Source organism: Schistocerca piceifrons, chromosome 1 (genome assembly GCF_021461385.2).
Source record: "Schistocerca piceifrons isolate TAMUIC-IGC-003096 chromosome 1, iqSchPice1.1, whole genome shotgun sequence".
Classification (NCBI taxonomy): domain Eukaryota; kingdom Metazoa; phylum Arthropoda; class Insecta; order Orthoptera; family Acrididae; genus Schistocerca; species Schistocerca piceifrons.
The window spans coordinates 767,712,212-767,725,397 of NC_060138.1; the positions used below are offsets into that span (position 1 = coordinate 767,712,212).

A 13,186-nucleotide genomic window follows, 5' to 3' on the forward strand; every position below is an offset into this window, starting at 1 on the left:
GACTGGATCTACCAGCGACCTCCTTGTTCTGTTCGCCAGTCCACTCCTCAAGTAGCCGATAATGGGTCTCGATGGAAAGCCATTGTTTATTTTTTTACTTATTGTTGCTTCACCACCTCAAACTTTGCTGGAAAATATAAAAAAAATACAAAAAACTCAAAAAATACAGTTATCTGCCGTTTCTCAACACTACGTGTAATTTACAGTATAGTGTTCACGGAATAAAAGTGAGGGAAAATATAAGAAACTTGTTAAGAAAATGATGAAGTGGGACGAGTCCTAGCACATTTAACCTTGTGCTTACCAGAATATCAGCATATTCTTGCCTACTAGTCGGGCCTTTCAGGACTGCGTTGTTCAAACTGACACTATTTTCACTACTTATTATGTGCACCATATTTGAGATATAACTATTCTTGAACCAATTTTATTTATTTAAGGATTAAATTTTTTAAAAACACAATTTATTTTTACGGTTGGCTATTTAAGGAAATATAGTTTCTTCTAATTCTACACCAATAGTTTTTTTAATATCATTCTTATTTCAAGTTTCCGCAGGGTCCACGGACAATAGCAGGATGTTCTGACTGTACAGGTTTGGCGCACTTATAATATGTAATCTGACATTTTCTCTCTTTCTTCAGTACGCAATATGCACCTCTTTTGCTTTTCTTAGTCGGCACTTTTGCTGTACTTCCTCGGTCGGGTGCTACTAACAAATTCATTGACGTCTTTACCCCCGCTACTTAGCTTCCCAAATTGATGATAAAAGACCGACGTCTCATTATTCTGTTGGTAGTCAACATCATTCAAATAATGTATATATTCACTACACTTACACTGATCATGTTGCAAAAATATCACCAACGTCCAACGCCTTCTTTTCTCTTCACACTGTAGCTTCGTATCCTCTGCTTCATGGCGTCAACGCCACCTTTTGTGGCACCTTAATCCCTTATAACTTCACACTTCTTTACTTCTGATGGTGATACCTCTGCATAACATAAGAAACTAATATAGAGTCTACTTCAGGTTCTTTAGGTGTAATAAAATCGGCAAGTAGTTCACTTGTACTTTTTTTTATAGTAATGACTACTATCATCTCTTTTGACTAAAAATAATGAGCTAAATTGAGAGATGTAAAAAATTATTACAGGTGATACTACGACCATATTTTTCAAGTTCAGTCACAAGAGGTTTCATAACATTCTCTCCACAGTCTCGCGTCTCTGGTTTCTTTCTCCTTCCCCAGTAGCTTGTACTTTCACGAACTGCCAGAACGTCGTTCCGTATCTACCAAGTTTTGATGGTATGTATTGTCTAAATGGACACCGACCTCGATATATGACCAACTGTTCATCCACAGTCATACTCCATCCTGAAATGTAGGCATACCTCTGGGTAGTTTCTCGCATCTCAAAATCTTCTCTGATTCCAGTTTGTCACTTGAGATATCCTCGGGTCGAGCTACTGCATTGTCAAAACTCTCTCAGAATAGAATAGAATAGACATAACTTCACTGAACAGTGGTTGGCCATTCTCGACACTCCAAAACTGACTGATATAGTCATTTCTCGACTTGTAAACAACTGTCAGGCACAGAACACCAAGAAACTTTTTCATTTTATGCTAACTTATTTCCATCTAGACCTTGTAAACGCTTAGACCTTCCTTGTTGGTCCACATACACACTTTCTCAATGAGGGTTCCACGAGAGAACAATATAAGACAAGACCGTTCATTATCACAGTTCCTAATCGAATATCTTGTAGGTCTCTGGTCTCCTTTCAATACATTCTTTTTGCTTTGTCCAACAGAAATTCCAACCTGAGGGGCTGTAGCTCATATTTCATTATTTCACTCACATTGCGAGAAAACAATAAATCACAGCAGAATTTGCACTAGATTTTTCTTATCCTACTTCGTAAATGGATTCTTCATGGTGGTCGTCATCTTCGTGTTGTTCTGAGCTTTCAGCGACATCTGCCTCACTATCGTTATTACTGTAAAATTCAAATTCATTAGGTTGGTTTTTAAAATCAGAAGACTGCTCCAATAATACCATTATCTCATCATCTGATAGTACTCCTCATTCTCACTTTGTAGAACAGACGAAACGGTTATGAATAATGCACCAAAATAAACATGTAATTATCAAAAGGCGCCCTGTTGAATGTTGAAAGAACAGCAACGCGGGTTAACAATACCTAATGACTTAACAGACGGTGCGCATACAGGCATCTGCTTGTTTAAAGACTGCTACTTACCGCATGGCCTTGCGAACTCTGTACGGGTGGAAACGTGAACCAACACGTTAACACAAATCCATAGGTAAACTTTTATACTTATTTTCCAGAATTGTGACTAACAAGATAAATTAGAAGAAGTCTTAAAGTTTCATTAAACTGAAGGACCTCTGAGGACGTTGGTAGTTATAGGGATAAGCTTGTTTCTGACTTAGTCTTAGGTGTTATTTTTCCTTTACGAAAAAACTGTAATTCCCAACCAAACAGTGAAGAGAGAAAACCTTTGACCTTGAATTAATTTGAGGGAGACGTGCGAATAACTGTTTGTTTCTTCGAAAATAAAGTCGAAAATTGTTAATTTTCTCTGGAAAAAGTGATGCATAAAGTTGAAAGTGACATCCATCCAAACATAAGAACTGTGAAAGTATAACTTTTTAAAATATGTAGAAGCAACAATCTGATAACTACAAATCCAAATATTATGATAGCTACTTTTTTCTTCGACTCAGTTGTGTTTATTGTTGTTTTTTTACTTGGTACGCATTTCTAATGACTCAAGAAACAATAAACACAGCTGAATGAAGTAAAAAATAGTAAGAGAATATTCTTCGTTGTCCTTAACACAGTATTTAACAAATTATTTCCCCAGTTTTTCCGGCACAATGTAAACATGAAGCTCTTGTCGATGTGGTTTACTGAAACCTAAATCCACTTGAACCTGCTTACTGTAGACAAGCCTTGCTCTCCGTCTACAACTCCTCTGTCACCAGACTGAGGATTCCTTGGCGTTCCAGTATGTCTTCTATAAACTGAGCTCTTCTTTTAGTCAACCGAAGCTTCCGGTTCTATACTGGCACCAGTATGCGAATATAATGAGAATGATCGCATGAGCCTAATCGTAGCAAGAAGATTTTAAGTCAATCGTTTTCAAGTGAATACCTACGAGGGTTGAATGAAAAGTAACGCCTTCACCGTCGTTAATTGGGTTTGAATGGGAATATTTTAATAAATCAAGCACATAAATAATCCTTAGAATGTGATCTTTAAGTACCAATACTCACTTTTGCACATAGTCGTCACCCAATTGGATACATTTCTGCCAACGATGAACAAGTTTTCTGAAGCCGTCACGGAAGAAGTGGACACACTGTGTACGCAACCACAGTCTCGCAGTTCTCTTAACATCTTCATCATTCTCCTGTCACAACTGAATGGAGAAAGGCGTCACCTTCATTCTCGTAACGAGAGAGGAGTCCCTGGCAAATTTCAAGTCTGTGCGCTTGCATTTCAGGAGTCACCATCCGGGGTACCCATCGTGCACAGATCTTCCAATAGCCAAACAAAGCAATAATGTGACCCACACGTTCTCGTGAAATGCCGATTGTGCTTGCAATTTCTCTGTAAGTGATACAACGATCGTCCTGAATGAATTTGTCAACATTTTGCTTGTGAAACTCGGTGTCTGCAGTCACATGACGTCCAACCCTTGTCATGCAGGTCAGATGTTCCCAACCCAACATCTTTAAACTTGCTCGCCCAACGACGCATAGTACTCACATCATCACAATCACCATAAACTGCTTTCATCCTTTGATGAATCTCCCTTTGGAGTGAGACCTTCTGCTGTCAAGAATTCAATGACTGCACGTTGCTTAAATCGCATTGACCGACCTTCTGCGCAGGGTTCCATACTTTACACTGTAACAACACAACCGTTCAATGCTAAGGCTGCCCGCCAACTGGTGCTGTAGAGAAGAAGCTACAGAACAAGCCGGTACCTGCCGCATTCCAATGCTGCCAACTGTTGAAGAGTTGCGAAGGTGGAGGCATTACTGTTCAATCAACCCTCGTTCAACAAGTTACTTTAACACATAACTTTCCATACCCTCTGTTTCCTTTAATTGTGAATAATGTATGTAAAACAGTGCAATCACGCACAATAAAGACCGAACGAAACGAGAGATACCATGAAATCCCGAGTAACATACAGAAAAATCCGATGACTTAATTTGATAAATCAAACGGTCGCCTGTCCTGCTGGACAATATCTGTTCGCTATCTAATCGATAATCGGAACAGTAATAATGACGTTCTTGCTTAATATTAAAATGTCGACTTTCACGGCAGGAAATATCATGTCCATTATAATTATCCGGGCTGTTATGCCGTGGTCGGTTGACGAATTCTGTGTCGATTCCCAACATTTCGTCTCCGACTGCGGGAGACATCTTCAAGGGGGTCCGTAGCTCAATGGAAGGTCCAACACACCCACTGGCTCGCTACTGACTGCCGCTAAATTCCGTGTCCGCGCGCTCCCACGCCGCGGCGTGACGTCACGTGTTTTGAAAATGTCAGTGCAATTGGCCGCTGTCCGTCGCCGTCGATCGCCGTTGCCATCACCCAGTAGTTGGCGGGTGGTACACATCTTCTTTAGCACCGGCATCCATATGCCGTTTAATTTCACACCCTCCTCCTTTCGGTTGAAATTATTAGGGTGTTTAGCGATTTCGATTGCCTCCCTGTAGAGCCTTTCGTAATTTCCACTTGTGGCCGCTAGTACTTGCGTCTCCTCGAAACGAATATTGTGGTTTCCTGGCTGGAAAGCATGCTCCGCAACAGCTGATCGTTCCGTTTCTCCTCTTCTGCAATTTCCCTTATGCTCTTCCAAACGTTTAGAAACAGTTCTTTTAGTGGTACCCACATAAACATCACCACAGCTGCATGGGATCCTATACACTCCAGCTTTTTCCAGTGGTTTGCGAGCGTCCTTGGCAGGCTTAAGGTATTCCTGTATCTTCCTCGTGGGCTTGTAAATTACGGTAATATTCCGCTTCGTCAAGATCCTCTCTATTCTTTCCGTTACATTTTTAACAAACGGCAGGAAAACCTTAGATTTTGCAGTAGCCTGTACGTCACTATGATTTCTGCGTGGGTGCCTCAACGCACGTTTTATTTCGGCGGACGAATATCCGTTCTTCATTAGTGCATTGTGGAGATGTTCCATCTCAGCGTCGAGCAACTCAGGTTCACAAATATTTCTAGCTCTGTCCGCTAACGTCTTGATAACACCCCGCTTCTGTTGTGGGTGGTGGTTCGAATCCCGGTGCAAATAACGGTCCGTGTGCGTGGGTTTGCGGTATACTGAGTGGCCCAAATTACCATTTTCGTTTCTAAAAACAAGCACATCGAGGAAATGTAACTTGGCGTCCACCTCCTCCTCCATTGTAAACTGAATTCTCGAGTTTATACTGTTCACATGGTCGTGGAACCGGCTTAGTTCCTCCCTACCATGTCTCCACAGCACAAACATGTCATCCACGTATCGGAACCATACATTTGGTTTTTTGCTGGCAGTACCTAAAGCCTGTTCTTCGAATTTCTCCATAAAGAAGTTTGCAATTACGGGACTTAGGGGGCTTCCCATAGCCACGCCATCCGTTTGCTCATAAAACTGTTCATTCCACTTGAAGTATGTGGTCGTCAAACAACACTTAAACAGTTCTGAAATATCGGCAGGAAAAATTCGATCCAGCTGTTCCAATACATCATTAAGTGGAACCATGGTAAACAGCGATACCACATCGAAGCTGACCAATATGTCCTCCGGCTGGACCACTATGCCATTCAATCTGCTGATGAAATGTGTCGAATTCTTTATATAAGAGTCCGAACGGCCCACATGTGGTTTTAGCAGCGTAGTCAAAAACTTGGCTAACGAGTAGGTGGGCGAACCAATGGCACTAAGTATCGGTCTTAACGGCACATTTTCTTTATGAATTTTGGGCAATCCATAAAGCCTCGGTGGTAGCGCAACCGAACTGCAGAGACCTTTCTGTAAACTCTCTTCAATGGAGGACTTTTTTATTAACCGCGACACAGTTCTGAGAACGCTGTTAGTGGGGTCCTTATTCAGCTTCCTATATGCTTGCGGATCCAGCAGATCAGTAATTTTACTCCGATGGTCGGCCACATCCATAACCACCGTTGCGCTTCCTTTGTCAGCTGGGAGAACTAAAATACTATCGTCGTCATTCAGGAGTTTTAAAGCTCTTCTCTCACCCACAGTTATATTACTTTTCGGCGGTTTCGCATTGGCTAATATTCTTACTGTTTCTATACGGATTTCTTCAGCTGTTACAGAATCCACACTGCGAATTCCTGCTTCTACACTCGCTATAATTTCTTCCGTGCTCACAAAACGCGGACTAACAGAAAAATTTCCTCCCTTGGCAAGCACAAATGTCTCATCGTCAGATAACGAACGTTTGAACAAATTGATAACGGTCCGGGAAACGTCTAAATGCCGAACAGTCTGATTAGGTAGCAAAATATCAAACTTCTTCTTCTGTCTACCAGACGTTGTCAACATACGCTTCCCCATGGTATAATGCAGTAGTCTATCAATTTAATCCCAGTCACCGCTGCACAGTTTATTACTGATCGTAATACGGAGAGACATTAACTTACAGTTTGTGCTTGCCAAGTCCCGTCGGGTCTGCTGAATGCGCTCTCGTAGTAAGGCCTCCTCAGTCCGTTTGAAAATGCGTTGTGCCTTCCCCGAATAGAACAGTCGCTTTATCTTCGGAAACTTCGGTATAACGCCGACGGCTCTGCAACGAGACAGGAATGTGAGGGAACACAAAAGCTGCACTCTCTTCTTCTGGAGTCCTTCCAGGCGTCGCACTTCTCTTGACATCTCCTCCCCGTAGAGGCGTCTGATACTAAATTGTAGACTTTCACGGCAGGAAATATCATGTCCATTATAATTATCCGGGCTGTTATGCCGTGGTCGGTTGACGAATTCTGTGTCGATTCCCAACGTTTCGTCTCCGACTGCGGGAGACATTTTCAAGGGGGTCCGTAGCTCAATGGAAGGTCCAACACACCCACTGGCTCGCTACTGACTGCCGCTAAATTCCGTGTCCGCGCGCTCCCACGCCGCGGCGTGACGTCACGTGTTTTGAAAATGTCAGTGCAATTGGCCGCTATCCGTCGCCGTCGATCGCCGTTGCCATCACCCAGTAGTGGGCGGGTGGTACACATCTTCTTTAACACCGGCATCCATATGCCGTTTAATTTCACACCCTCCTCCTTACGGTTGAAATTATTAGGGTGTTTAGCGATTTCGATTGCCTCCCTGTAAGTAATTTGGAAGTTACATGAATGTACAAACAACAGTCGAATACAGAAAGCCCGCAACACTTGTATAAAATTTAAGAAAATTCTCCCGAGTATAGACTTAAACATCTGTGAAATTGGATTAATCGCAGAATGCTCAAAATACCATGGACAGCAGAAATAACCAATACCGAAAAATTGTGAATAATACGCAGATGGCGAGAAATGTTAACAACGCATAAAAAACAGTGTACCTGGGACGAAATTAGCTCTCGAATAGCGAAACATGTATATCTAGAGTAGATAAGAGAAGGGAAGATTGAGGGTAAAAGAAGAAAAGGATTTCCAAGTGCCAATCAAGCACTGTGGATTGCAGTTAATAATGCATCGTGTGGTCGCCAACAACCAATAATGGATAAAAGGAAGACGAATATGAAGAAGAAAGGCAGAAGTTACTTCAGTTGGACTGTAATAATGGTAATTGTATCTGATTATTTATGGAACAGAATAGCTAAATTATTGAGTTGCCATTACTGATCAGTCTCAATCATAATTTTAACAAGAGAACCTGACAATATTACTCATTTTAAATTTTTCTCTGACAAATCAACGATACGATTTTCCAATAGTAGTAAAGGTAAGTATGACGTAAGTGAAAGATGAGATTAGGGAGCTAGAGTTTTAGCGTAATTATTATTACTTGACATTTCACTCGGAGTCACTGGGTGTACCTCACAATATTTCTAATTTAAACGATAACGAACACACAGTTCGTCGGAGATGTTGAGACATCGAAGTCTGCAACAAAGTTCGGTTGTGAGCGCTGCAAGATCCATGAGCTATTTTATATTCACGTGACAAACCCTAATTCTAGGGCTATATTTTATTTTTGACACATGGATCCATGCCGACAATTGTAAAAACGGCGATGGTACGTTAGTCCTTACTAATGTAAAATTGCTACCTTCTGAAGAAGACAAATTTATATTTGTCTAAACCTAGGTAAAGAATTTCTTTAACCATTGCAACTGGTCGGCTGTTTATAATTTTATTACGTGAAACCGTTGCTGTTGTGCAGCTATGTTTAAAATATTACAGATAATAGTGTTAAAAACATGTAGTTACCTGTTTATAAGAGATACTGGAAGGGGTGGCCATGAGCCTCCAGTCATCGCTGACTTCGTGTGATGACGTTATCAGCAACACGCTGTAGTTCTGCAGGTTTGTTGTTTTTAATTTCTCTAGTAATATTCCCTTTAAGATCGTCTATTATGCGAGGATTGCCACCATGCGTTTTGCTTTTTTGTCCGCCCCATAAATAAAAATCACATGAGTTAAGTCCAGGGACTTAAAGAGTCCAGAAGCCTCTATTGACAACTGTCTTCAGGAAACACGTTCGTGATTTGGGCAATTCTGTGGTAAGATATTTGAACGGTTTCTCCTTTTTGTTGGAATATTGCACGTAGTTTTTTTGGTATTTGTTAATTGTGCATAGAAAGAGTCAAAGATCTCTAGATATCTCTCTCTGTTTAAGATGTAACTGAAAAATAAGGGACCAGTCAAGTGTTCCGGACAACGCGTACCAGACACCTATCTTCTCTGAGTGTAGAGGTTCTTCATGTAGAGCATGTGGGTTGTCCTGCGACCAGTATCAGCAATTCTGGCAGTTAACATAACCTTTGCGAGCATCCTCTCCTTCTTGATACGATCTTCTGACTCGTTTCAGAGGGACCCCGTCTTCCGCTAGCCTCCTCCTGTGAAATAACTACTGTTACGTAGTAACCGGCGCTGGTAGGTTCACAAACAAGGGTTTATTATTGCAATTACAAATATGACTTCTGATCGACTACAATTTCTTAAAATCCATAACACGTTTTCATAATGCTTCAGAGTCATGTCCAGTTCTGTGTTTTCTACTGATCTCCATAGTTACCAAGTCCCACGATCACAGAACTTCGCCATCAATGGAGTTCCATGACACGCCGCACTGCCCTGCAGATTTTGAGTCCTGCCTGCTCTGACGTCACGAGCAGCCGTCTGGCGCCCCCAGAATATCTCCAACATAAATTACCACACTAACCCAAACACCACCTAATATACTTTATACTATAAGTATTATTACTTGAACCTAGTTTTTAGCAATTCAGTTCTCAACCTTATATATACATTCCTGTAAACACAAACACACACGATCTTGGAATGTCAGATCAGCAGTAGGAGTGTGTATCATCAACTCCAACTGACCATCATGCGCATTTCAACCCTTACACCTTACAAATGAAACCAGGCCTCATCTGACATGAAGTAAACCAACGAGTCCAAGTAACCGTTAGCAACTGATGGAAACAGCCAGATAACAGTAATTGACTCTTTTTTTTCTTCTTGATCCTCAAATTTCAACTCTTACAACACAATCACACAATAGGCTTTTAATTTCATTTCTTTTAGTACACTATGACACCATGTACGAGATACACCAACCTGTGGTGATAACCTCCTTATCGACTTGCGGGGACCTCCTGTAAGGTCTATGGGAATTCTGTCTGTGGCTTCAAGGATACTCACTGGCGGTCGCCTATTCCTCTGCAAGTTCTGAAAGGCTCCTACAACCCTCCATTTTTTGTGCAGATCTTGAACAGTGCTGATAATGGGGACTTTCCTGCCAGGATACTTCGCTTGGAACACTTCTTTACACTCATTGACGGAGCCTATCTTTATATAATGCTCCACAATATCAAATGGTTGTTCTTATGCCAACAGCCTCATTTCTGTAACAACTCAATAATACGAGCTTCTCTCAACGACCGACGCACGAACACACAGCCGTACTCAACTTTACGATAAAATTCAGTGTAGCCAACTTGCGAAACAGTGCTGCCATTTCACACCCTATATTATATGTTACATGTGACAAAATTCTTTTTGTCGTCTTTACTGTTGAGTCGTGGTACACGGCTAATTCTTTGATCGCAAAACAGTGACTACACGAAATGCAAGTGTAATACTCGAAACCAAGTCCCAGGATAGTCGATTACGAGGTATAAGAGAGAAATTTGCCGGCACAATAAACATCACCAAGTCTGAACATCATGATTAAACGGATTTTTGAGAGAAGTCGCCCAAAGTCTTGATTATGAAACACACTTTGCCGGTTTTCAGTCGTCTATCCCAGTAACTATGACACACTCCTCACTGCTGATCGGTATTCGTTCTAAAAGACTGAACGGCCGCTTCAGAAAACTTGTATGATAACATTTGATCAGATATTTTATCTATAAACTGTCGATACTCCATCAAGTCGAAACTGGAACCCCATACGCTTAAATGTTGTCATGAGAATGGATGAAAAACAGTGTGCAGATCACTACTTTTTTAATTCATGATGACTGGTTTCGATATGACGAATAGATCATCTATATATGTAGTGCTGCCACGTGCAGTCTAGCAGTAATGGTCACACTTCCATCCCACTTATCGCGTAGCGTGATGCCGTATGGAGCACTTTAAGTGGAGTGTCCATAAATTCTTGGCCACACACCGCAACTCCATCACCAGTACAACTGATAACAATTCAGATATGACAATATTGTATGCTGGGTTCTCTGCAGCTTGTATCCATTTGTTAAAAGGTACTTGTTGTACACGCCGAGCTGTATTAAAAAGTTAATTGCTAATTAAATACTTTTGAATGCAGCTCATGGTATACTACAAGATGTCTTATAACCAACTTTAAATGCTTGTACATAATTCAGGGTGATCAAAATATATCGAGTAACGCAAGTCACTCATTAAACCTTTAGCAGTGTCAATGCTTACAGACAGGTATACAGGGTGGTCCATTGATAGTGACCGGGCCAAATATATCACGAAATAAGCATCAAACGAAAAAAACTACAAAGAGCGAAACTCGTCTAGCTTGAAGGGGAAAACGAGATGGCGCTATGGTTGGCCCGCTAGATGGCACTGCCTTAGGTCAAATGGATATCAACTGCGTTTTTTTAAAATAGGAACCCCCATTTTTTATTACATATTCGTGTAGTACGTAATGAAATATGAATGGTTTAGTTGGACCACTTTTTTCGCTTTGTGATAGATGGCGCTGTAATAGTCACAAACGTGTAAGTACGTGGTATCACGTAATATTCTGCCAGTGCGGACGGTATTTGCTTCGTGATACATTACCCGTGTTAAAATGGACCGTTTACCAATTGCGGAAGAGGTCGATATCGTGTTGATGTATGGCTATTGTGATCAAAATGCCCGACGGGCGTGTGCTATGTATGCTGCTCGGTATCCTGGACGACATCATCCAAGTGGTTCCCATGCAGTCGACATCGGACCACTGTCACCTCTGAAGGCCCCACAGATTTGGACGCACAATGCGAACACTTTCATACTTTGGTGATGATAACGCAGTCTCGCGAGTAAGTAGCATCTCCATGTGCTTCACAGTGATCACTCAAAATCTGACGCAGTTAACGCCTCTTACATACTTTACAGGGCCTGGCAACAACACTAAACATGAATAACACTAATGTTCTATGGTGGCTGTTATAGCTGTCACAGAGAATTGCAGCTGTAACCATTTACATACCCCCCGATGGTGCGTGTGTGTAAGAAGTCACAATGATATCCGACCATGTCCTCTGGGTGCCTCACTTTTTTTGTGACGCAGTGTATAACACGTAATTGGAAGGTTGAGAAGCACTGCCGGTCGCTGTGGCCGAGCGGTTCTAGGCGCTTCAGTCCGGAACCGCGCTGCTGCTACGGTCGCAGGTTCGAATCCTGCCTCGGGCATGGATGTGTGTGATGTCCTTAGGTTAGTTAGGTTTAAGTAGTTCTAAGTTCTAGGGGACTGATGACCTCAGATATTAAGTCCCATAGTGCTCAGAGCCATTTGAGAAGCACTATGTTAAGAAAACATTTGGTCCACACCTCGGGACTGTGGTTTGTTACAGAGGCTGCGGCGTACAACGCCAGCTGCGAGCAGAGCTGGGAGTGTTCCGAGGCGATGGGCAGCCTGGGGAGCTGCAACTCCACGAACGGGCGCTGCGTCTGCGACCCGACAGCACACTACTACAACTACACCTGCTACCGCACGCTGCGTAAGTACTCGCTGCTACTGGACTCGCATTCGGGAGGACGACGGTTCAATCCCGCGTCCGGTCATCCTGATTTAGGTTTTCCGTGATTTCCCTAAATCGCTCCAGGCAAATGCTGGGATGGTTCCTTTGAAAGGGCACGGCCGACTTCCTTCCCCGTCCTTCCCTAATCCAATGAGACCGATGACCTCGTTGTCTAGTCTCCTTCCCCAAACAAACCAACTCGCTGCTGGCCGCAGCTGCGCCGATGCAGGGCGAGGGCGCTGCGAATAAGAAGCGACCCGCTTCAGTGCGCCACTATAGTCTTCCGCTCAGTGGTAGTCAACCTGGTCTCTACCGCCCACTAGTGGATGTTTCACCATTAATAGTCAGTGATAAGCGGTACTGGGTTTCAAAATATTTTCATTAAGTTTTCAAAAAATTTTCTCCTAATGATTTCATAAGTTGTTGTTGTTGTGGTCTTCAGTCCTGAGACTGGTTTTATGCAGCTCTCCATGCTACTCTATCCTGTGCAAGCTGCTTCATCTCCCAGTACGTACTGCAGCCTACATCCTTCTGAATCTGCTTAGTGTATTCATCTCTTGGTCTACCTCTACGATTTTTACCCTCCACGCTGCCCTCCAATACTAAATTGGTGATCCCTTGGTGCCTCAGAACATGTCCTACCAACCGATCCCTTCTTGCTTGCTCAATATACAGATTGAATAACATCCGGGAGAG

The 13,186-nt window shown here is 42.3% G+C and overlaps 1 protein-coding gene across 1 annotated transcript in view; it reads left to right on the forward strand.

The window, feature by feature from the left end:
- The window catches only part of LOC124711425 (tenascin-like), a 161,473-nt gene that overhangs the window by 109,055 nt on the left and 39,232 nt on the right, over window positions 1-13,186 (forward strand). Inside the window, exon 7 of the mRNA XM_047241493.1 lies at window positions 12,323-12,469. Coding sequence (XP_047097449.1) covers window positions 12,323-12,469 — 147 coding nt within the window. The remainder of the gene's footprint in view (window positions 1-12,322; window positions 12,470-13,186) is intronic.